A 26,235-nucleotide genomic window follows, 5' to 3' on the forward strand; every position below is an offset into this window, starting at 1 on the left:
AATATAACTTTCATCATTCTCCTCTGCTCGCGCTGATTGCCGGCACAGCAGAGGAGAATGATGGAAACAGTCTTCAGCACCTGCCACCGTGGAATAGCACTTACTATAGCACTTCTTCCCCGGCACAGATGCGTGTCACACGGATGACATCAATGTGTGTTCCCAGTCTGCGGGACGTTTTGCTGAAAAAACGGACAAGTCTACGTGTGGTACCACACTGATATTTGCACAGACCCATTCATTTGAATGGGTCTACATGTGTCAGTGTCTCCGGTACGTGTGAAAACTGTCACCACACATGTGTGAAAGAGGCCTTAGGTAAAGCCAACAAATACCAAATAAATTGTTGGATGTAGTCCAAGCATCCTGGGCTGGAAGAACAGTGATGTGTCAGAAGTTGGTTGACTCCATGCAACATAGATGTGAAGCAGTTTTTAAAAAAAAAAAAAAAACTGTGGGTATACAACAAAATTTTAGGTTTGATTCCCAGGAATGCTAAATCCACAAAATAAGTACATATTGTGAGTTTGGAAAGACAAATGTAGACACTTTTTTTTTTTTTTTTTAAACCGCCCAATGTTCATTTTTTGTTTCCTGTAAAGTAGTTAAAATTATAGATTTCTCTTCATTTTTTGAATTAGAAATCAGTGTACAATGTTTCCAATGCTGGAAATAAAAACTAGTGTAAAGATTTTGTGATTAACAAGTTTTTGAACACACTGCTATTATTTTGAACACTACAGTATATTGATGGTCCACATAGAACATCATCTGCATGGGCTCATAAGGAGGGGGAAGGGATTTAACCAAAGCACGCCTCTCTGACATCTTATGCCTTAACATGGCATTATCCAGTTATCCTGGTGGGTGAGTCCTTTCTTTTTTTTTTTTTTTAATAAATGTTGATTAGTAACTATCTTACTCCATTTCATGACTTTTCATTATTCATCTTGTAGGTTATTCCTGTAGCTGCTCGCTTGCTGTCTGAAATCTTCACTGGGGAAATCTCCTGGTCTGCAGATAGTATAAAGCTTCAAATCTCACATCCAGATCTAAAGGATAAGATGGTGGAGCAATTTAAGGAACTTCATCAGTTGTGGCAAAGCCAGCAGGCCCAAGCTATGGTCCCAGATGGAGGAGCAAATGCTGCTGTAAATGTAGACTCTGGCCCATGGCCTATGCATACAGGAAACATGCCGTAACAGGACTGCTGGATGGAGAAGAATGTGGTTCAAGAAACTAGATGGGTTTGACCATGAAGAACATCAAATCACAGAATTGTCTTCATCTATTGGGGAGGAGGAGATTTGGGTGTTGAAGTCACGTTTGTCCAGAATAATAATACTTTATTGCTTCAACTGTAGGAAACCTCAGGGAGAAGGTCTCACACTCTTCTTTAGGGGAAAAGAATGAAATACAGAAACTCTTGACAAATATAACTGTTTGATGTTTAGGTTGTCTATCCTTCAAAATGTTGGTGTGCAAAAATATCACATTGGTCTATGCTCTGTCTAATGGTGAAATTCTGTATTTTTGTAGTATAGAGGTCATACAATACACATGTAGAAAATAGAAGGGGAACAGAATACGGATGTAGGTAACAGTTTTACTTCATTGTAAATTTGTTGCCTTCCGCTGAGGATGTTTTTATACATCTAAACAAACTGTCAGCAAGATTTCACAGACCAAACTGTGTACATGTAGGTTTCTCAAAGACAAGTCCAGCAGTACTTCTACAGGGCCAGTCCAGACCTTCACTACTGAGAAATCAGCCTTTGAATTAATGTGCAAATGAGGCTAAATAACTATTTGTAGAACTAAAACCTTTCACTCCAGCTCTATCCTCTTCCTGCTTGACCAATAGCCTCGTTGCTGTGTGATGTCATGCAAAAGAGTTATCATCCGTCAAGCAGAGGGAGGCAACGCTGGGCTGGGAATAGAGCTGGAGTGACAGAGCCTTCAGATCTACAGACTCATTTGTATATCCACTGAATAATTTTTTATTTTTGTAATGAAGAAATGGACTGGCCAGGTCTTTGGAAAAGCTATATACATAGTGTGTGAGTGAAATCATGCTGACATATTCCCTTTAAGATGGGGGGTGATACCCACATTGATTTACAGAGCAATGGGGTGTAGGCTAAATGAATGGGATTTGTGGGAAGTGTTTATTTGGTATTGCAGCTCTGTCCAAGTCACTTAAAGGGAACCTGTCAGCAGTTTTGGTCGCCTTTCAGTGCTTATGTACAGAATTCTATAATGCTTTAGATAAGCCCCCGATCTGACCTAAAAGATAACAAAATAAGTTTTATTATTGTCACTCGGAGGGGGGGGGGGGGTTCGGTCCAGTCCGATGGGTGTCGCAGGTCCAGCACCTCCCATCTTCTTGCGATGCCGCCCTACTGTTGCTTCATCACTCCCCAGCATTGTGCTCCTGCGCAGGCGTGCTTATCTGCCCTGTTGAGGGTGGAGCAAAGTACTGTAGTGCGCAGGCACCAGGAAAGGTCAGAGAGGCCCCCGACGCCTGCGCACTGCAGTACTTTGCTCTGCTCTCAACAGAAATGCAATGCCGGGGAGCGATGAAGCAACAAGAAGGCGGCATTGCAAGAAGATGGGAGACACCGGACCAAGATACCCATCGGCCTGGACCGCACCGCACCGCCCCCCCCCCCCCATGGGGTGAGTATAATAAAACTTATTTTTCTTCTCTTGGAGGTCTGATCAGGGGCTTATCTACAACATTATAGAATGCTGCATATAAGCCCTTAAAAGGCCGTGGCCGTATCTTATAGCGGCAAAACAGCTGACCGGTTACCATTAAGCTTTAAGAAAAGGCCCAGCACTTCTATACAAAGGGGAAGTTTATTATTATGAAAGCGACTGTCAAGTGAGAAATTGTATATAAACGTTCATAACTTGCTATTCATGTGGTGTTTTTACAGCATTGATTTATTTTACAAATATCAATGCACAAGAATGTCCATTTTGTTTTCTAGATGTTTAACCATATACCTGGCTTGCATTCTGAGAATTACTGCACCTACTGACTACACAGCCTTACACACTGACTCTTTTTTCACCAATTATTCATCTATATGTGCAAATTGACACAAAATATAACAGGAACAAATGATTTCCATTACCAGTGTCTGATAGTGCTGTCCAATTTTTAAACTGCACAAATTTTAGACAGTCTTTATGAGTGCCCGATTTATCAGACGTTAATGGGGTTTGGTGTATTCTAAGGCTGCCTATCCTACGTTTTCACCTCCTAGGACTTGGCTTGCTTTGCTCCAGAGATGAGGCACAATGTGGACACACTTTGTTGCCTGTTAAGTCATGTTACTTTTCCAGACAAGTGTCTAACACATGTGGTGCAAGCGATAATTTTTTTTTGCCACATTTAGCTTTATAAATTATATGCTGCAATGCTCTATGGTATTACAGTGTTTGTTCCACCAGGTGAAAGCCTCCATATTTTGTTTTTCCATTAACAGACCACCACTTGATTTTGTATGGAAACCGTTGTTTTAGGCTGAGTGCAGACGTACTTTTTGGCCCTGCGGATTTTTCCGCGCAGAATGGAAGAAATCCGCGGGTCAAATGACCTGCATTTTTCGTGCGGTTTTCCCCCTGCGGATTTGGTAACAGGGGAGATGGAAAACCGCACAAAAGTAGTAACATGCTGTGGATTTTGTACCGCAGGAAAACCGCACTGAAAAATTTGCAGCGTCTGCACAGCGGGTTTTTTTTTTTTCATTGATTTTAAGGCTACTGTACATCACAATGCGGATATGCAACGTTTGTGCGGTAAAATCCGCTGCAAATCTGCATCGTGTGCACACAGCCTTACTCTCAAAACAATGCAATAGCCACATGGTTCTGAATGTGAAACAGTGCCCTTTCTTCTACAAAATCACATTCACCAACGATTAGCCGCTGCCTTTGTTGCCACTCCATGAGTCCTTATCCAAGGCATATTGTAGAATTCCTAGACATTTGATACATACAATATATAACACATAGATAAGTTACACAGCCATAAGATGAAACTACTGCTTGGTGCCGTCCTGGTCACCAGAGCTTGTACAGTGCCTACAAGTAGTATTCAACCCCCTGCAGATTTAGCAGGTTTGATAAGATGCAAATAAGTTAGAGCCTTCAAACTTCACACAAGAGCAGGATTTATTAACAGATGCATAAATCTTACAAACCAAAAAGTTATGTTGCTCAGTTAAATTTTAAACAAAAGTGTGGGTCAATTATTATTCAACCCCTAGGTTTAATATTTTGTGGAATAACAAAAACCAGGGGAAGAGTCTTGAGATCATTTGCATATTCCCAGTGCCTTCTGGGATAAGTGAAGAGTCTCCGCGAGCTCAACGATCACTGGGTTTTGGCCGTTGCAGCTGAAAAGAGGAAATCGGAAAAACCGTCTCAAGATGGAAGAGGCCAGGAGCCATTTGGTGAGCTGCATTTCTTGCTACATGTTCACAGTCTTACCAGTGGAAAAGCCAAACTTCACATGCCACAAATGCAAGCTTGTGTCCTTGTTGGAGGAAAAGTTGCAAAATCTCGAAGAGAGGTTAGCTACATTGAAGATCATTAAGGAAGGTGAAGAGTTCTTGGACAGAGCAGAATTATCTCTTCATGTTACAGAAAGAGAAGACATTCGAAGTGCACCTGAAGAAACAGAGGAATGGAGACATGTGACCCAGAGGATCAGGAGGCAGTCAGCACCCATACTGCTCAGAAACCAGTACCAGGCTCTCACGCAGGAAAACGATGAAGAAATACATCAGGATAAGACTTTGCCAACAAACAGCAACCTTGTACGCCTTCAGAGTCCTCCTGGATGGAGAAAGAAAAATGTTGTGAAGAAGAAACGGAGAGTGGTGGTCATGGGGGATTCCCTGTTGAGAGGAACAGAGGCCGCTATCTGCAGACCGGATAAAACTTCAAGAGAAATGTGCTGTCTTCCAGGTGCAAAAATTAAAGATGTGTCTGACAGGATATCAGGACTCTTCAGACCTACAGATGACTACCCATTCCTGCTACTACATGTGGGGACAAATGACACCGCAAGAAAAGACATGGAAACCATCTGCAGAGACTTTGAAGACTTAGGCAAGAAAGTGAAAGAACTGGGAGCGCAGGTGGTCTTCTCTTCCATCCTCCCAGTGGATGGCCATGGAACAAGGAGGTGGAATAAGATTCTGCAGGTGAACAACTGGCTACGTCGATGGTGCCGTCAGCAACGATTTGGATTTCTGGATCACGGAGTGAACTACTTATACGATGGACTACTTGCTAGAGATGGGGTGCACCTTACGAAGACTGGAAAGCATGTATTTGGAAGTCGCCTTGCTACACTTGTAAGGAGAGCTTTAAACTAGAACAACATGGGAAGGGAAGCAAAAGACCAGAAAAAGCCAAACACCTGACAAATGCTATTGAGAACTCTGCTATTAGAAGTGGAAAGGAAGAACAAAGACAAAAGTATCTAATTAATAAAAATATTGGAGAAAGAGAAACCAATCACAAACTAAAATGTTTCTATACTAATGCACAAAGCATGGGCAACAAACAAGGAGAATTGGAACTACTAACACAGGAAAAGAAATATGATGTCATTGGAATCACTGAAACTTGGTGGGACAATACACATGATTGGAATACAAGACTAGAAGGATACAACTTATTTGCAAGAAACAGACTTGATAAACGAGGAGGGGGTGTCGCATTGTATGTTAGAAACGCGTATATCTGCACAGAGATTGAAGCTTCAGAGACTGGGAGTTCTGTGGAAACTGTTTGGGTAAGAATACAGACAGAACAATGGAAAGGACACCATTGTAGGCATTTACTACAGGCCGCCTGTGCAAGCTGAAGATATGGATGAACTCTTTATGCATCAAATGGCCAAGTTCTCCAAAAAATATGACACAGTTGTCATGGGAGATTTCAACTATCCAGACATTTGTTGGGAATCTCTCTCAGGCAAAACTAACAGGTCAAGGAAATTCTTATCCTCTCTTGCTGACAACTTTATCTTCCAAAAGGTAAGGGAGAAAACAAGGGGAACTGCTACCTTGGATCTAATCCTTATAAACAGGGAGGAAATGGTTGAGGAGGTAAAAGTGGCTGGGACTCTAGGAGGTAGCGACCATGCTATTTTAGAATTTTGGATAACTAGAGGCGGAAGACCTGTGAAGACTCAGACGTCAAGGTTAGATTTCAGAAAGGCAGATTTTAAAGGATTCAGAAAGAGAATTGGAGGGATCCAATGGCTGGATAGCCTTAAAGACAAAAATGTCCAGGAAGGATGGGAAATCTTGAAAAATGAAATTCTCAAAGCACAGTTGTTAACAATTCCAAAAAGAGGGAAGAATAGGAAGCATTTAAGGAAACCAAGATGGATGAACACAGAACTTAAGCACATGCTAAAAAGGAAGAAAAAAATGTTTATAAAATAGAAAGAGGGAGGCATATCTAAAGAAGAATATAATGCTGTCTGCAGAACCTGCAGGGCACAAATCAGATTATCTAAAGCTGAAAATGAATTGAGGCTTGCAAGAGATGTCAAAAGCAATAATAAAGGATTTTGGGGATATGTCAAAAGTAAAAGAAAAGTCAAAGATGCTATAGGATTTTTACAGGATGAAAATGATGAAATGGTAAGACAGGATGTTGAGAAGGCTGAACTTTTAAATTCCTATTTTGCATCTGTTTTCTCTCAGAAAGGAAATGTAACATCAACTGTTATTCACTGTCCTATTAAGGGAATAGAAGAATCCAGGATATCTATAAACAGAAAGATAGTGAGGAAACACTTAGCTAACCTAAATGAATTCAAGTCTCCAGGTCCAGATGAATTACACCCCAGAGTACTGAAGGAGATAGCAGAAGAAATTTTTGAACCCCTCTCCATAATCTTTGAAAATTCTTGGAGAACAGGAGAAATGCCAGAAGACTGGAGAAGAGCAAATGTTGCTCCTATCTTCAAAAAGGGGAAGAAGGTGGACCCAGGCAACTATAGGCCGGTGAGTCTGACTTCTATACCAGGAAAGATCTTTGAACAAATTATTAAACAACATGTATGTCAATACCTGGAAAAGAATGAAGTGATTAAACAGAGTCAGCATGGGTTTGTAACTAATAAGTCATGTCAGACTAATTTAATTTCCTTCTATGACGGTATTACTGATTGGGTGGATCAAGGAAATGCTGTAGATATAGTATATCTTGACTTCAGCAAAGCATTTGACAAAGTCTCTCATACAATCCTTATTGAAAAAATGACTAAGTATGGAATGGACAAGGCAACTGTTAGGTGGATTCATAACTGGCTTAGTGATAGGACCCAAAGAGTGGTCGTAAATGGCTGCACATCCAGTTGGAAGAATGTCTCAAGTGGGGTACCACAGGGCTCTGTCCTGGGCCCTGTATTGTTCAACATCTTTATCAACGATTTAGATGAAGGAATTGAGGGTAAACTGATTAAATTTGCTGATGACACAAAGCTAGGAGGGATAGCTAATACTAGAGAAGAGAGAGAGAGGATTCAAAAAGATATAAATAAACTGGAGAAGTGGGCAGCAACTAACAGAATGGTTTTTAACAGGGAGAAATGCAAAGTACTACATCTGGGCAATAAAAATGAAAAAAGCATATATAGAATGGGAGGAATAGGGCTAAGTGACAGCACATGTGAAAAAGACTTGGGTATACTAATAGATCACAGACTGAATATGAGTCAACAGTGTGATGCAGCAGCAAAAAAGGCAAATGCAATTCTAGGATGTATTAACAGAAGCATACAGTCTAGATCACGTGAAGTCATTATTTCCCTCTACTCCTCTTTGGTCAGACCTCATCTGGAATATTGTGTCCAGTTTTGGGCACCACATTTAAAAAAAGACATCAACAAACTGGAGCAAGTTCAGAAAAGAGCGACCAGAATGGTGACCGGTCTGCAAACCCTGTCTTATGAGGAAAGGTTGCAGGATTTGGGAATGTTTAGTTTGCAAAAGAGAAGACTGAGAGGAGACTTAATAGCTGTCTACAAATACTTAAAGGGCTGTCACATTGTAGAAGGATCAACTTTATTCTCATTTGCACAAGGAAAGACTAGAAGCAATGGGATGAAACTGAATGGGAGGAGACACAGATTAGATATTAGAAAAAACTTTTTGACAGTTAGAGTGATCAATGAGTGGAACAGGCTGCCACGAGAAGTGGTGATTTCTCCTTCAATGGAAGTCTTCAAACAGAGGCTGGACAGACATCTGACTGGGCTGATTTAGCGAATCCTGCTTTGAGCAGGGGGTTGGACCAGATGGCCCAGGAGGTCCCTTCCAACTCTACGATTCTATGATTCTATATAAGGCACAGGATGGGCACTATTACATGAGGGCTGTAATATATAAGGCACAGGATAGGATAGGTACTGTTAGGTTTGCAATTACAGCTAATGAAAATCGTCTTTTATAAGACCTGATCAGGCCGGCACAGGTCTCTGGCGTTATCTTGGCCCACTCCTCCATGCAGATCTTCTCCAAGTTATCTAGGTTCTTTGGGTGTCTCATGTGGACTTTAATCTTGAGCTCCTTCCACAAGTTTTCAATTGGGTTAAGGTCAGGAGACTGACTAGGCCACTCCAACACCTTGATTTTTTGCCTCTTGAACCAGGCCTTGGTTTTCTTGGCTGTGTGCTTTGGGTCGTTGTCTTGTTGGAAGATGAAATGACGACCCATCTTAAGATCCTTGATGGAGGAGCGGAGGTTCTTGGCCAAAATCTCCAGGTAGGCCGTGCTATCCATCTTACCATGGATGCGGACCAGATGGCCAGGCCCCTTGGCTGAGAAACAGCCCCACAGCATGATGCTGCCACCACCATGCTTGACTGTAGGGATGGTATTCTTGGGGTTGTATGCAGTGCCATCCAGTCTCCAAACGTCACGTGTGTGTTTTGCACCAAAGATCTCGATCTTGGTCTCATCAGACCAGAGAACCTTGAACCAGTCTGTCTCCGAGTCCTCCAAGTGATCATGAGCAAACTGTAGACGAGCCTTGACATGACGCTTTGAAAGTAAAGGTACCTTACGGGCTCGTCTGGAACGGAGACCATTGCGGTGGAGTACGTTACTTATGGTATTGACTGAAACCAATGTCACCACTGCCATGAGATCTTCCCAGAGCTCCTTCCTTGTTGTCCTTGGGTTAGCCTTGACTCTTCGGACAAGACTGGCCTCGGCACGGGAGGAAACTTTCAAAGGCTGTCCAGGCCGTGGAAGGCTAACAGTAGTTCCATAAGCCTTCCACTTCCGGATGATGCTCCCAACAGTGGAGACAGGTAGGCCCAACTCCTTGGAAAGGGTTTTGTACCCCTTGCCAGCCTTGTGACCCTCCACGATCTTGTCTCTGATGGCCTTGGAATGCTCCTTTGTCTTTCCCATGTTGACCATGTATGAGTGCTGTTCACAAGTTTGGGGAGGGTCTTAAATAGTCAGAAAAGGCTGGAAAAAGAGATAATTAATCCAAACATGTGAATCTCATTGTTCTTTGTGCCTGAAATACTTCTTAATACTTTAGGGGAACCAAACAGAATTCTGGTGGTTTGAGGGGTTGAATAATAAATGACCCTCTGAATAAACTTTTCACAATTTAAAAAAAAAAATTACACAAAGAAATACATTCTTTTTTGCTGCAGTGCATTTCACACTTCCAGGCTGATCTACAGTCCAAATGTCACAATGCCAAGTTAATTCCGAATGTGTAAACCTGCTAAATCTGCAGGGGGTTGAATACTACTTGTAGGCACTGTATATACAGGTGCTTCTCACAAAGTTAGAATATCAAAAAGTTAATTTTTTCAGTTCTTCAATACAAAAAGTGATCTATTTCAAGTGTTTATTTCTGTTAATGTTGATGATTATGGCTTACAGCCAATGAAAACCCAAAAGTCATTATCTCAGTAAATTAGAATATTTTATAACACCAGCTTGAAAAATGATTTTAAAATCCAAAATGTTGGCCTACTGATATGTACGTTCAGTAAACGCACTCAATACGCCTTCAGCTCGTCTGCATTGTTGGGTCTGGTGGCTCTCATCTTCCTCTTGACAATACCACAGACTCTCTATGGGGTTAAGGTCAGGCGAGTTTGCTGGCCAATCAAGCACAGTGATACTGTTGTTTTTAAACCAGGTACTGGTACTTTTGGAAGTGTGGATCCATGCCAGCTCCTGCTGGAGAATGCAATGTCCATCTCCAGAAACCTTGTCGGCAGAAGGAAGCATGAAGTGCTCTAAAATGTCCTGGTTGACGGCTGCGCTGACTTTGTTCTTGATAAAACACAGTGGACCTACACCAGCAGATGACATGGCTCCCCAAACTATCACTGATTGTGAAAACTTCACACTAGACCTCAAGCAGCTTGGATTGTGTGCCTCTCTGCTCTTCCTCCAGGTTCTGGGACCTTGATTTCCAAATGAAATGCAAAATTTACTTTCATCTGAAAACAACACCTTGAACCACTGAGCAACAGCCCAGTTCTTTTTCTCCTTGGCCCAGGTAAGACACTTCTGGCGTTGTCTATTGGTCCATGAGTGGCTTGAGACAAGGAATGCGACACTTGTAGCCCATGTCCTGGATACATCTGTGTGTGGTGGCTCTTGAAGCAATCACTCCAACAGCAGTCCACTCCTTGTGAATCTCCCCCAAAGTTTTGAATGGCCTTTTCATAACAATCCCTTCAAGGCTGCGGTTATCCCACTTGCTTATGCACTTTTTTCTATCACTTTTTTTTTTCCACTAATATGCTTGGATACATCACTCTGAACAGCCAGTTTCTTTAGCAATGACCTTTTGTGGCTTATCCTCCTTGTGGAGTGTGTCAATGACTGCCTTCTGGACATCTGTCATGTCCGCAGTATTCCCCATGATTGTGGCGCATATTGAAACAGACAAAGGGACCTTTTTAAATGCTTAGGAAGCCTTTATAGGTGTTTTTTGTTAATTATTCTAATTTACTGAGATAATGACTTGGGTTTTCATTGGCTGTAATCCATAATCATCAACATTAACAAATAAACACTTGAAATAGATCACTCTGTTTGTAATGACTCTATAATGAGTTTCACTTTTTGTATTGAAGAACTTTAATAAACTTTTTGATGATATTCTAATTTTGTGAAAAGCACCTGTAATAGGCAACGAGAATAGTCAGTTCTTGAAGATGATTATTTATTATTATTATTATTATTTATTGTTATAGCGCCATTTATTCCATGGCGCTTTACATGTGAGGGGGGTATACATAAAAACAAGTACAATAGTCTTAAACAATACAAGTCATAACTGGTACAGGAGGAGAGAGGACCCTGCCCGCGAGGGCTCACAATCTTCAAGGGATGGGTGATAATACAGTAGGCGAGGGTAGAGCTGGTCGTGCAGCGGTTTGGTCGATCGGTGGTTACTGCAGGTTATAGGCTTGTCGGAAGAGGTGGGTCTTCAGGCTCTTTTTGAAGGTTTCGATGGTAGGTGAGAGTCTGATATGTTGTGGTAGAGAGTTCCAGAGTAGGGGAGATGCGCGAGAGAAATCTTGTATGCGATTGTGGGAAGAGGAGATAAGAGGGGAGTAGAGAAGGAGATCTTGTGAGGATCGGAGGTTGCGTGCAGGAAAGTACCGGGAGACGAGGTCACAGATGTATGGAGGAGACAAGTTGTGGATGGCTTTGTATGTCATGGTTAGGGTTTTGTAATGGAGTCTCTGGGCAATTGGGAGCCAGTGAAGGGATTGACAGAGGGGAGAAGCTGGGGAATAGCGGGGGGACAGGTGGATTAGTCGGGCAGCAGAGTTTAGAATAGATTGGAGGGGTGCGAGAGTGTTTGAGGGGAGGCCGCAGAGCATGAGGTTGCAGTAGTCAAGGCGAGAGATGATGAGGGCATGGACTAGGGTTTTTGCAGATTCTTGGGTGAGGAATGAACGGATGCGTGAAATATTTTTGAGTTGAAGTCGGCAGGAAGTGGAAAGGGTTTGGATATGTGGTTTGAAGGAGAGATCAGCATCAAGGATTACTCCGAGGCAGCGAGCTTGTGGGACTGGGGAGAGTGGGCAGTCATTTACTGTAATTGATAGGTTCGTAGGGGGGGTCACGTGAGATGGGGGAAAGATGATGAATTCTGTTTTGTCCATGTTGAGTTTCAGATATCTAGTGGAGAAGAAGGATGAAATAGTGGACAGACATTGAGGGATTCTGGTTAGTAGGGAGGTATCTGGTCCAGAGATGTAGATCTGTGTGTCATCAGCATAAAGATGATACTGAAAGCCATGAGATTCTATGAGCTGTCCCAGGCCAAAGGTGTAAATAGAGAACAGCAGGGGCCCTAGGACTGAACCTTGTGGGACTCCGACAGATAGGGGGCGAGGTGAGGAGGTGGTGTGTGAGTGGGAGACGCTGAATGTCCGGTCTGTTAGGTATGATGAGATCCAGGAGAGGGCCAAGTCTGTGATGCCGAGGGATGAGAGGGTCTGTAATAATAGGGAATGGTCCACTGTGTCAAAGGCAGCCGACAGGTCCAGGAGGAGGAGGACAGAGTAGTGTCGCTTGCTCTTGGCAGTTAAGAGGTCATTGGTGACCTTAGTAAGGGCAGTTTCAGTGGAGTGGTGTGACCGGAAGCCAGATTGTAAGCGGTCGAAGAGGGAGCAAGAAGAGAGATGGGAGGACAGTTCAAGGTAGACGTGTTGTTCCAGTAGCTTGGAGGCGTATGGGAGAAGTGATATAGGGCGATAGCTAGATACAGAGGATGGGTCAAGAGAGGGCTTTTTGAGGATAGGTGTGATGGAGGCATGTTTAAAGCTTGAGGGGAAAACACCAGTTGTTAGTGATAGGTTGAAGAGATGGGTTAGGGTTGGGATGAAGACTGTGGTGAGGTTTGGGATGAAGTGGGATGGGATCGGGTCGAGTGCACAGGTGGTGAGATGTGATCTTGAGAGTAGAGTGGAGAGTCGATCTTCTGTAATGGTGGAGAAGTTGGTTTTGAAGGTGGAGGGCTGGGAAGTCGGGAGGAAGGGCTCTGGGGGTTGTTGACCAAAACTGTCCCTGATGTTATCAATTTTCTGCTTGAAAAATGAGGCAAAGTCTTCAGCTGAGATGAGTGGGGAGGGAGGAGGTGCTGGGGGGCGGAGGAGAGAATTGAAGGTGTTGAATAACTGTTTAGGGTTGTGAGACAGGGAGGATATGAGAGATGAGAAGTAGGTTTGTTTAGCTGTGGCGAGTGTGGTCTTGAAAGTAGTGAGGGACTGTTTGAATGCGATGAAATGCTCGTTGGAGTGGGATCTTTTCCATCTGCGCTCAGCAGCCCTGGAAGCTCGCCTCAGCTCTTTGGTCAGGCTGGTGTGCCAGGGCTGTCTGTTGATTTTGCGAGTTTTGGTATGTGTAAGTGGGGCAGCGGATTCCAAAGCTACAGCTATTGTGGTGTTATATAGAGCGGCAGCGTCATCCGCATTGTGTAAGGAACTTATATCTGTAAGAGGGAGGAGGGATTCGGAGAATGAGTGTAGGTCAAGGTGTTTAAGATTCCTGCGAGGGTGTGAAAGTTTGTGGGGTGGGGATTGTAGACATGGAGTGAAGAGGGAAGAGAATGTGAGCAGGTTGTGGTCAGAGAGAGGAAGAGGTGAGTTAGAGAGGTTAGATAGGGAGCAGAGGCGGGTGATGATGAGGTTCAGTGTGTGGCCATCTTTGTGGGTGGCTGTAGAAGACCATTGAGTGAGGCCGAAGGAGGAAGTGAGAGATAGAAGTTTAGTGGCAGCTGAGAGGGAAGTGTCAATGGGGATGTTGAAGTCGCCCATGATGATAGTAGGGATGTCCGCGGAAAGGAAATGAAGTAACCAGGTGGTGAAGTGGTCAAAGAAGGTGGTGGCTGGCCCTGGGGGGCGGTAGATGACAGCCAGTTGGAGGTTGGAGGGGGAGTAGATGCGCACAGAGTGCACCTCAAAGGAAGGGAGGGTAACAGAGGGTGGCAGTGGGATTGGGGTGAAGGAGCAGGTATCTGACAGGAGAAAACCAACTCCTCCACCATGTTTGCTGCTGGGGCGGGGGGTGTGAGAAAGGTGGAAGCCGCCATACGAAAGTGCAGCAGGAGAGGCTGTGTCAGAAGGGGTGAGCCAGGTTTCGGTGATGGCGAGGAAGGAGAGTTTGGTAGTAACGAAAAGATCATGGATGTAGGAAAGCTTGTTGCAGACAGAGCGAGCGTTCCACAGAGCTCCTGTTAGTGGGACTGGGGAAGCGGGGGCTGGGTGAATGGGTATAAGGTTGGAGAGGTTACGGAAGGTTGTGATAGAGCGTGGATGGGAGGTAGAAATGACTGTGGGAATGTGGTGAGGAGGACCAGGATTTGGAGAGATATCACCAGCAGTGAGAAGGAGCAGAGAAAGTGTTAGCAGGTGGGAGCAGGAGAGGGCATGAGGGGGCTGTCTGTGTTTGGAGACAGAGGATTGTATGTTAAGGAACAGTTTTGAGGCGGAGGTGAGGTGGATGGGGAGGATTGAAGAAGAGATGAACAGTTCCTTACTAGGAGTAGGGATTAGGGGAATTAGCAGAAAGTGAAGGATTATTGGGGTGAAAGTGAAAACAAACAGAAACATTGTTTACAGTGACTGTGTCCAGTTACCTTCAGTTCCCTTGATGCAACTAATGATGATGATGCAACTAATCAAGGGCCAACTACCCCATATACCTCCATATATTCACAGCATTACTCAAGATTAGGGGTTGTGTTCCCACTCTGTGTCCCCTAATGCCATTTCTAGGTTTTGTACTTACCGTATGTTTCCTTTGTCTTGGGAGAAAATAGGTGGCAGCATCACTTATGGAGGAAGAGCAGACACAGCCATGCAAAATGGATGACAATACTAAGTGTAATGAGGACAGGGATTTATGGCTTGCACCATGTGCCCACCTGGGGTTATCACGCTGCATGGTGGGGCTGCTGTAGATATTTAACCATACGACTGACTCACAAACTAGAATGGTATAGAGCAGTGATGGCGAACCTTTCTGAGACAGAGTCCCAAACTGCAACCTAATACCCAATTATGACAAAGTGCCAAATGCCCCATCACGATTCCCTTCATGTAGAAATTGCCCATTCCACCACCTACATCATTTCTTCCTCCCCATCACTGGCCCTCTCCCCATCATTGACAAACACACACACCACACCGGCCACACTCATCACACACACACACACACCACAATGGCCACACTCACCTCTCCGCGCGTCGGCAGCGTCCTTCCTCTCACTTCCGCGGCTGGATGACATCATTCAGCTCCGCGGCTGTGCCGCTCAATGTGTGTGAGGCAGGAAGCTGCAGCTCCGGAACAGTGAGGCGAGGCTGAGAGGGCTCTGCGTGCCCTCTCTGGAACGTGCCATAGGTTCGCCATCACTGGTATAGAGGCACAAATTGGGCTTATGGTTGTGTTTATATGCAAATCGCAGGTAAATGTAATTGAGTAGGGCTGCCTTTACTTTCCTGCTCCAATCCCATTGTTGGAGGAAAAAAGAAAAACGTCCATGTACCCCTCACCCTGGCCATAATGCACTTGGACAGTACTTACATGCGGAAGTTAACCCACACTGGGCTAAAAACGTGCCCTCTATACAGCGGCATCATTATGTCCATGGCTCTAGTAGCAATTCCATATGAGAAAACAGTTCACAAAACACCCATGAAGCACATATTTTGCCACACAAGATAAAATTCATTTTTGCAAGTTTTATTTGCACTTTTTCTTTTCACAGAAAGTTTAGCTGCATATTTTTTTTTGCATTCACGCAAATTTATTTCTGCCAACTGATGATCTCATCTGACGGCTTGCTTTTTTTTTTTTGTTTTTTTTCTTATCCATTACAATTTTTTTTAAGTATTTTCTTGTATTTTATTTTATTTTAAAACAAGTCCATCAAGGAAAGCTCTACACCCTCCTAACCCCACCGTCTTCTCCCCTCCCCAATCCCTCCCATAATGCATATGTAGCACTTGGGCACACAGCATTGCCTGGAGAACCCCTTCACCCCCGAATATTAGGACAATGTGGCACTGTGGGGGATTGGGATATCAGTACACTTCTGGCACGGTTTGCTCACCGAGGTTCTTACTACTGTGGAAACCACAGTTCTACAGGGAACATTTTCCTCTGACCAGAAGTGAAGGGGTTTAACTTTTATGATTTTTCCCAGTTCTTTACATTATCTTCAGCACACGTTACATGGGGACGCCATCCACAAAGCTTTCTGGTCTGTGTTTGCCCTTGCTTTGCGTCCCCCATTTGGCATCACACACTATGGGGTATAGAAGCCAATCCACAATGGTTCTCTGTTCGGAAGGTGCCGTCTTAGTGGCCTGGGTAACCTGACTTCACTGAGAGGAACAAGAAAAGAAAGTCATTATACATATGGAGACTACTTAAATGTACTGGAATCAAAATTCTGCCTTATCCTTAAAGGGAACCTGTCACCACCCGGAAGGGGTTTTTAAGTAAAAGAACCACCTTGTGCAGCACTAATGCTGCATTCTGTCAACGTGGTTCTTTTATTTAGCGTCCCTTCCATCGCCAAAATAATCGTTTTTAAAATTGGTCAGACATACCTGATATTTGTCAGGGGGGCAGGGCTTTCCCCCCTGGACACAGCCTCACATACTTCAGTCATGTCCAGCTTTTGAATTTGGCGCCGCCTCAGCGTTCATTTCTTTTTCTTGCACCTGCACTGTAATATTCTTTCAGTGGTGCAGCAGGACCTGTGATGACGTCAGCACCATGTGACCAGTAGGGGCGGAGCTCAGCAAGCAGTGGTGCCAGCAGGGCCTGTGACCAGTAGGGGTGGAGCTAAGCAGGCCAGCGGTGCAGCAGGCACGAGAAAAAGAAATGAACGCTAAGGAGGCGGCGCCAAATTCAAAAGCTGGACATGACTGACGTATGTGAGGCTGTGTGTCCAGGGGGTAAGCCCTGCCCCCCTGACAAATATCAGGTATGTCTGACCAATTTTAAAAACGATTATTTCGGCGGTGGAAGGGACGCTAAATAAAAGAGCCACCTTGACAAAATGCAGCAGTAGTGCTGCACAAGGTGGCTCTTTTACTTAAAAACGCCTGCGGGGGGTGACAGGTTCCCTTTAAAAAAAAAAAATAGAGCGAGATGCTTTACAACAGTTACAGGAATGGAGTGGTGATAGAAACAGTCAGTGGAAAAAAATCAACCTGATAAAATCAAGGTGTGTAAACTTTATTTGGTCCTGGGCTTCAATACTCTATGATTGTGAATTTACAGCGCACCATTAAAGATCCTGCAATCCATCAAGAACATGTTGGGTAAGACAGCCCAAGGCACCAGCAAGAAATCAAAAGCAGTTTCTTATCACACTTGTCACAGAAACAGGTTCCCTTCAAAGGTGAAGGTTTGTCACCTGATTCAGGCTTTCCAAACCGCGGGCACCATGAATCAGCAAGCCAGAGCATGGCAGCCAGGCATATATTTTCCTGAAACACACCAGCGCTGCAAAGAAAATATACTTTAACTCCCTTCACATATGATGTAGATTTATGTTATATGTTGTGTCCCTGCCTTTGATGTGGCACTCATGCTGAGCCCGCATCTTTCTCCACACATGATGGCTGGTTTAGTCAGCCATCATGTGCATTTATCAGGTTAACAGCACAGCTGCACCCTTGGCTATTAACCTGTTAAATGCTGCTGTCAATCTCTTAACAGCGGCCTTTAACACACCGGCAGGGGGGCACGACGATGGGTTGTCATAACAGCCAGGGGTCTGATAATGACACCCGTGCCTGGCATTACAATCCTCCTGTGCAAGCCAACAAAAACACTGAAGTTCAAATCCCTCCCCATGCCTTGCCCCATTCCAAATAAAACAATAAAAAAATGAACATATTTGGTATCGCTGATCTTTCAAAATATAAAAGTAAATTAATCCAATCCGTTAGCTGTGTAATTGGGGGAAAAAATGCCAGAATTGTTTTTTTTTTTTTGGCTACCACAACATTACAATAAGAGGTGATCAAAACATTGTATCTACCCCAAAATGGTATAATTGGAACCAACAAAAAGCTGAGTACATTTAGAATAATGCTAATTATACCAACCAAAGCAAAAAAAGTAGTGCGCTAAAGTCTCATAAACCTAAATATTTATTAGCTTTACTTTCATAAAAAACAAATAGATAAAAATACAGGAGCGTGGCAACAGCAATCAGTTCTTATTATACATCACAAGATGGAAGTGCTTTTTAATTATATATTTAATCTTGTATTGTTCATAGTGATACATACTGCAGGCACTGGGAATTATACCAAATAACGTATAAGCTTTACTATATATTTGCTTATGTGGTCCTCCATTGCATTACTCTGTTTTTTATCTATCTGTTATTTATTAGCTTTGCTTTAATAAAGGATTTAGTTTTATGAGACTTTAGTGCACTTTTTTTGCTTTGTGCTGGTATGACCCATAATAGTATCAGTAAAAAACGTTAGCTCAAGGCACAAAAAAATAAGCCCCTCACAGTCCCATATCCCAAAAAACAAAAATGTTACGGGTTGCTACAGCTGTGTGGATGGTTTGGCAATGAATAGGTGATAAATGCTTGTTGCTGGAATACTCCATTAGAGCAGCAGTCCTCCTCCCATCAAACTTTTTATCCTCTTAATATATTGCCGTCACCATATTATATAGCACTGTGTACTTACAATTACTCATTTTGACTTTCTACCCAGATAATTCTTGTGTTTTCCATTAGGTCTATGACATCACGTGATTAAAAGACTGACTAGCTGAGTCCTTCTAAGCTCTAAGTAATAACAGGAGGTCAATTTTCCCTGTATGAGTCATAAGTCACTGCAAAAGTCCCTGGCAGGAGGGAGCAGCTGGGTCAGGAGCTGAAGAGGGGAATGATAAGTGCAGGGACAAGAGATTTCCTGTTTCTATACAGAGCAAAGAAAAGAAGAATTAGCTGGGTAAAAAGGCAAAATGAACAATTCTGAGTAGACAGTGCAGCATAATGCGATGATTGCAATATATTAAGAGCATGATGGGAGTGCTTCTTTAAATGGAATCTGTCTCAGAGGTACATAAGACTTGGTGTATACCTCTGCAGCTCAGGAGCAGTCATTTAGACCTATAGGGAACCTGACAAGTTGTAACTGCAGTACAATCTATGGCCTGCAAGGTATAACGAAGGACAAACTGAGCAGAATGAAATATAGGTTTGTGGGAAAAGAGTCAGTGTAACTTGTATTTTATTCATTGAAATCCCTGGTGTTTGTATACATACGAGTCCAGAGGGTGGTCCTACTCAGTGTCTGACAACTATCTCTACATGCACAGTCATACAGGGACGACTGTCAGTCACAGAGTACGACCACCCACTGTGTACAAACGCCAGGTAACCAATAAAAAAAGTTCTATTGAAATTTCTCTCACAAAAATGTCCATCACTCCTGTTCTAGAACATCCTGTCTGCAGATTAGATACCATTTTCAACATGATGGGTTCCCTTTAAGAGACAAAAGCACTATTTTTTGTTTTAGGCTGAAGTCCTCACGAAAAAATGAACTCTGCTATGCACAAATTGAGTGGTAAATACAACAGCACTCGGACAATGGTGCTGCCATGTGCATAGATGGAATGAAAAGACCTGGTCAGGCTTCTGTTCTCAGGGGAAGCTCCTGAGATGCACATTGTAATTGATCCTGGAAATACATTCTGCCAAATTATGGCAATTAGGCAAATCCATGTACAGAGTAGCTTCAGACGGGCATGTGTCAAACAGGAGCTAGTTTCGAGCAGGCGGTTGTACCAGATATGAATCACCTGTTCCCACCAGCATTAAAATTCAACCTGGGATCCAAAGCAAACAACTCACCGTGACAGACAGGCTGGTGACGTAGGAGCACTGCTATCGGAATAACCTGGTGAAATCTCTCAGAGCCCAACACACCTGTTTACATTCCTCAGCACTGGAACACACAAAGGAAAGTCAGTAGTTACCGGGCACAAAGGTGTGGGTCACAGAATCGCCCATACACAGGCCAGAAAATGCAGAAAGGTAGAAGGTTCCAAGAGTGTGATGTGGAAATAACATGACAACGCAAACGTTTCTCAGATGGAGGCCCCTTGATCTATCGGTCGTCTGATTGACATGAGACCTGGTCTTTGGTTAATCTTTGCGATAATTCTGCACATATTGTCTAATGCATGGTCACCCAGTAATCTGTCTCACCTTGTGACTTGCTTATGGAAATCTGTTAACTGTTTATGCGTCACTGTTATAGCACCCCCCGACATTTCCTTTGGTAAACTCTTCAACGATGTTTCCAGCCACCTACAAAATGTCTGAAAGGAGAAATCAAAAAATGGGTTCGCTCGGATTCAGAATATGCAAGTTACAAACCAAGAATTTAGGAAAGAAACTTGCCCAGTTAGTGTATGTTCACACGTCACATTTTTGCAGCAAAGAAATGCAGTATTTTAATGTCCCAGCAAAGTGAATAAGATTTCTGAAATCTCATACACGTAGCTTATTTTTCACATGCAGATTTAAAGCAGTTTCAAATCTGCATTATTTCAATTCTTTCAGTGTTTTTCATCGATACTAACAAAGCGGTAGACGCATTAAAAAAAAAAAAAAAGCAGCAAATTATGAACAACACGCAAAAAACACAGCAAAAACATGTGATTTTGCATGTATGCATTTTTCCAACACATGAGAGTCCATCAAAATTGTCTTCCACTGAATTACAGCACTAGCCAAAGTCATTCATTCGAAGGCAATCAGCTAATATGACCAATGAGATCCACAGAGAACGTTTTCCTTACCGGCCTGTCATACATCATGATCTCCCAGATGACTTCAGCCACATCAGGCAAGGTGTAAGGTGGGAGGCAGAAACAGCACGAATGTAGAAGCTGACTAATCAGTTGTTGCCCAAACTGGCCCAGCACCTGTTGGATCAGGTCCTTCCGTACCTCAAAGTTTTCTTCATGCTGGAAATTGAGACAGAGGAGACAAGGCTTGAAAATCTTCCCTGATAGGATCCAACCCCATTCCTTGTTACAAAACATCCCATTTTCACTTGAAAGCTTTACTATATGGATATGGGTGTACAATAATCTGCATTTAAGATTTCCTAAAGTCATTATCGATAAAAAAAAATAGTATTTACAGTCCCTAAAATATTCCAAAAATGTAAGCTTATATCTACAAGATGGTAACTTACGATCCGTGGGGGTCCCCACTGATCCCGCGAACAGGGCTCTGAGCTGCCCCATTGGAATATAGCAGTAGCCACACATGTGAACCTCCACATTATTCAATCTCTTTGGGACTACAGTTCATAATTCGGTACAGCGCTCTGTTTTCACAACGAATGAATGGAGCACTGGCTCGAAAAAGCAGTGAACAGAATTTTCTTGTTTAGGCTATCATACATGTTCCGAGAAAGGACCCACACAAATGGGGCCTTCTAATCCAAACTTGGCCGTAATTACACATTTCAAGCTGCAACCTGCCCTAGTAATGTGCAAGGATGGGTTGCTGCCTAAGAAAACACTGCTCGAGATGTTTTGTTGTGAAAAACAACAAGATTTTTGGGTTGCTTACCATAAAATGTTTCTCGGAGCCTTCATTGGGGGACACAGAGACCATGGGTGTATGCTGCTGCCACTAGGAGGCTGACACTATGCACAAACAAAGGTTAACTCCTCCGCAGTATACACCCCACCGACCGGCACTAATTTCTTCAGTTAGTGAGAAAGCAGTAGGAGAAGTAACAAAATAGTTGAACAGAACAGACATACTCAACTGTAAGTAACCAACAACATAAGAACAGGAGTTGCAGAACATGGGAGGGTGCTGTGTCCCCCAATGAAGGCTCAGAGAAACAGATTTTACGGTAAGCAACCCAAAAATCTTGTTTTCTCTATCGCTTCATTGGGGGACAGAGACCATGGGACATCCCAAAGCAGTCCCTGGGGAGGGAGAAGCAAACTTCCATTAGGTCTGAGAACTCACCACCGCTGCCTGCAAGATCCTTCTGCCTAGGCTGGCGTCCGCCGAAGCGTAGGTGTGGACCCTGTAAAATTTGGCAAACGTGTAGATGGAAGACCATGTTGCAGACTTGCAAAGCTGCAGCGTGGAGGCACTGTGGCGCACCGCCCAGGAGGCACCCACCGCTCGGATAGAGTGAGCTCTGATTCCAGGAGGGGCCACTCGATGCTTGACCCGGTAGGCCTCCAAAATTGCCGATCTGATCCAGCGAGCAATAGTAGCCTTGGAGGCCGGCTGACCTTTCCGCACACCATCTGGAATGATGAAGAGAGTCAGTCTTCCGCAAGGAAGACGTCCTAGCCAGGTAGACCTTCATCGCCCTGACCAGGTCTAGCTTGTTCAAGGAGCACTCAAGAGGGTGAGTTGGACCCGGACAAAAGGACGGGAGAACAATGTCCTCATTCAGATGGAAAGTGGACACTACCTTAGGAAGGAAGGTGGGGGCCGCAAGACCACCTTATCCAGGTGGAGCACCAAGGGGGGCGACAAGAAAGGGCCGCCAATTCCGACACGCGCCGGATGGAGGTGATGGCCACAAGGAAGGCTTCTTTCCAGGAGAGAAGGGATAGGGGAACGTCTCTGAGAGGTTCAAAGGGTGGACCCTGTAAAACCTCGAGAACCAGATTAAGATCCCATGGATCCACAGGCGCGCGGTACGGAGGTGAAGCATGAGCCACTCCCTGAAGAAAGGTCCTGACCTGTGGACGGGAGGCCAATGTCTTCTGGAACAGAATGGAAAGCGCTGAGACTTGACCCTTCAAAGAGCCGAGGGCAAGGCCCGCGTCAAGGCCTGTCTGGAGGAACGCCAGGACAGAAGGGAGAGAAATGGACATAGGAGGAATGTCATTGGCCTCGCACCAAGAGAAATAGGCCTTCCATGTATGATAATAAGTCTTGGAAGACGATAGTTTCCTAGCCCGGATCAAGGTGTGAATAACCCGATCCGAAAAACCTGATCGTTTCAGAACTGCGGTCTCAACAGCCACGCCTTTAAATTGAGCGGCCGAGAATTGGGGTGGCAAATCGGACCCTGAGACAACAGATCTGCCCTGTCTGGAAGCTTTCAGGGGGCGTCCGCGAGAAGGTTGACGATGTCCGCGAACCAATACCTTCTGGGCCAATCTGGAGCGATGAGGATGACTGGAACCCCTTCCGCTTTGATTTTCTTCAACAGCTTGGGAAGAAGAGGAAGGGGAGGGAACAGGTAGGGGAGCTTGAACTGAGACCAGGGAATGGTCATAGCATCGGCGCCCACTGGGAGAGGATCTCGGGCCCTGGATACGAACTGTGGGACCTTCCTGTTCATGCGAGACGCCAGCAGATCTATGTCCGGAGTCCCCCAACGACAGCAAAGCTGATGAAAGACGTCCGCATGTAAGGACCACTCTCCCGCCGCGAGACCCTCGCGGCTGAGAAAATCGGCGGCCCAGTTGTCCACGCCGGGAATGTGCACCGCGGATATTGCTGGGACTAAAACCTCTGCCCAGTGAAGAATTTTGGACACTTCCGCTAGAGCTGAGGAACTCCGTGTCCCCCCTTGGTGGTTGACATATGCCACCGCTGTGGCATTGTCTGTCTGAATCCGGATCGGCAGATCCTTGCGAAGCGTTTCCCAGTGAGTGAGAGACAGATAGATCGTCCGAATCTCGAGGACATTGATAGGCAGAGCTGTCTCTTGAGTTGACCACCGACCCTGAACAGTCTTGATTGCGAAACACTGTCCCCCAGCCGAGGATGCTGGCGTCCGTTGTCACAATCTGCCAGTGAATCGAAAGGAATGACCGGCCCAGAGAGATGAGAGGTGACTGCAGCCACCAATTGAGGGACTGCTTGACCCTGTATGAAAGGCGAATTGGACGCTCCAGGGAAAGAACAGACCTGTTCCACCAAGACAGGATGGCCTATTGAAGCGGTCTGGAGTGAAATTGGGCAAAGGGAACCGCTTCGGTCGTTGCCACCATCTTTCCCAGGACTTTCATGGCTGCCCGGAGACATGGAAGCTGTGTGCTCTGCAGCGATTGTACATCTCACTGCAGAGAGATTATCTTTTCTTCTGGGAGAAAAACCCTCGATCGACGGGTGTCGAACAATAGGCCTAGAAACACAAGACGTTGTGGCGGAACCAGGCAGGACTTCCTTTTGTTGACGAGCCACCCGAAACTGGACAGGGTGTCGAGGACGATGGTAAGACTTTGGCGAGTCTGGTGAAAAGACGGAGCTTTGATTAGAATATCGTCGAGGTAGGGAAAGAGGACAAGACCTCTGATTCTCTACAAGGCCAACAACGCCGCCAAGATCTTTGTAAATACTCTGGGTGCGGTGGCGAGACCGAACAGCAGGGCAACAAACTGGTAGTGGTCCTGGTGAATCGCGAAATGCAGGAATTTCTGATGCCCGGGAAAGATGGGAACATGCAGATAGGCATCTTGAATGTCTATTGAGCACATGAATTCCTGCGCCTCCATGGAAGCGATTACTGAACAAATAGACTCCATCCTGAAATGTCATAGGCGGACTCTCTTATTCAGTAACTTGAGGTACAGGATGGGCCGAACTGCACCGTCTTTTTTCGGCACTACAAACAGGTTTGAATAAAACCCTGTGAATCGTTCTGATTCGGGAACGGGCAAAATCACCCCGGAACTGAGGAGAGAGTCGATAGATGCAAAGAAACCCGTAACTAAGGCAGGGTCTTTTGGAGGTCGGGACACGAAGAAACGATCCCGGGGCCGAGAAACGAACTCTATCTTGTATCCTGAGGATACAACCTCCCTGACCCAAGCGTCTGCTACTGAGGTAAGCCAGACGTCTCTGAAGAAAAGGACCGCTCAGTTGGGGAGGCGCCTCGGGGCTTCGATGATAGTCATGCTGAAGTGGACCGTCCAGTTCTGAACCTGGAGGATCTGCCCTGGGAGGTGTGAGATCGCCAAGAGGGGGTGGGCCTAAAAGAAACCACCTTCCTATCCTGACAGGCTTGCGGCCTTTGTTGGTTGGAAAATGTCTCCGCCGTCGCGAAGCGGCGGAAGGGCCGAAACTGACGCCTTGGAGGAGGTCTACGAGGCTTGGACTGGGGGAGAAGAGAGCTAGTGCCTCCAGTGGCGTCTTTAATAATCTGGTCCAGCTGGGATCCGAAAAGACGCGCTCCCTGAAAAGGCAGATTGGTAAGGGACTTTTTGGAGGACAAATCCGCCTGCCAAGCCTTGAGCCAAATTGTACGCCGGATTGCAACCACGTTGGCTGGACGCTTGAGCTGCGCAAGACGCGGCATCCAAGGAGGTCGAGAGCAGATAATCCCCTGCATGGAAGATCTGGTTGGCTAGCTCGGCCAATCGCTCTGGTTGGGCTTTATCCAGAATGCCCTTGCGGAGATCCTCCGCCCAAGTAGCTATGGCCTTCGCTACCCAAGTGGAAGCGAAGGCTGGACTTAGCACCGTCGCAGCCGCTTCGAATGCTGACTTTGCTAGAGATTCTATGATCCTGTTAGAATCTTTAAGAGACGCCACACCTGAAATCGGGAGGACCGTGTTGTTAGAAAGTCTGGACACAGGAGCGTCAACAGAGGGGGAAGCCGACCAGTTGTCGGTGAGCTCCTGAGAAAATGGATACAGCACGCCGAGACGCTTCCCTCTTTGAAAGCTCCTGGTCGGATTTTCTCTTTCCCTGGTAAGGAGCTTGCCAAACTCAGAGTGCGAAGCGAAGACTCTGGAAGGTGTTTCTGCCCGTCTGAACGAAACCTCCTGGTCTGAGGGTTTCGCAGGGGAGGCTGTGATTTCGAAGGTGTGGTTAATCGCTGCAATGAGGTTTTGTACTGTAACCTTCATGTCCGCGTCATGGTCTGAATTCAGCTCTAAAATCTCTTTGGATGGCGCATCCGAGAACGCTTCGCCTGACTCGGGTGAAGAGGCCCGGGAAGGAGACTGCTGGGAAGGACTATGTGGTGGGATGGAGCGAGGGGAGGATTCCGGCCGGAGATCCTGCCTGGGTCTTTTGCGGCTCATGCTGGCTGGCTCAGATGGAGCGTCTTGTACCCTGTTGGATACTGCAGAAGTGTCCAGGGGCAACTTATCAAGAACGGCCACTAGGGACTGAGACACCTTAGTAAGATCC

At 45.1% G+C, this 26,235-nt stretch overlaps 2 protein-coding genes across 3 annotated transcripts in view; one reads left to right on the top strand and one right to left on the bottom strand.

Annotated features, from left to right (window-relative positions):
- Window positions 1-3,142, top strand: part of IRF5 (interferon regulatory factor 5) — a 74,308-nt gene extending 71,166 nt beyond the window's left edge. The window contains exon 9 of the mRNA XM_073579226.1: window positions 957-3,142. Within this exon, the coding sequence (XP_073435327.1) occupies window positions 957-1,202 (246 nt within the window). The 3' untranslated portion in view covers window positions 1,203-3,142. The remainder of the gene's footprint in view (window positions 1-956) is intronic.
- Window positions 3,143-15,766: 12,624 nt separating this feature from the next.
- The window catches only part of TNPO3 (transportin 3), a 69,996-nt gene continuing 59,527 nt past the window's right edge, over window positions 15,767-26,235 (bottom strand). For both annotated transcript variants that reach the window (XM_073579225.1, XM_073579224.1), the window contains exons 20-23: window positions 20,898-21,065; window positions 20,302-20,414; window positions 19,945-20,038; window positions 15,767-16,426 (exon numbers count right to left, since the gene is read on the bottom strand). In XM_073579225.1, coding sequence (XP_073435326.1) covers window positions 19,978-20,038; window positions 20,302-20,414; window positions 20,898-21,065 — 342 coding nt within the window. In that variant the 3' untranslated portion in view covers window positions 15,767-16,426; window positions 19,945-19,977. The remainder of the gene's footprint in view (window positions 16,427-19,944; window positions 20,039-20,301; window positions 20,415-20,897; window positions 21,066-26,235) is intronic.

Source organism: Dendrobates tinctorius, unplaced genomic scaffold (assembly GCF_039654945.1).
Source record: "Dendrobates tinctorius isolate UK_male_01 unplaced genomic scaffold, ASM3965494v1 ptg000062l, whole genome shotgun sequence".
In the NCBI taxonomy this organism is placed as follows: domain Eukaryota; kingdom Metazoa; phylum Chordata; class Amphibia; order Anura; family Dendrobatidae; genus Dendrobates; species Dendrobates tinctorius.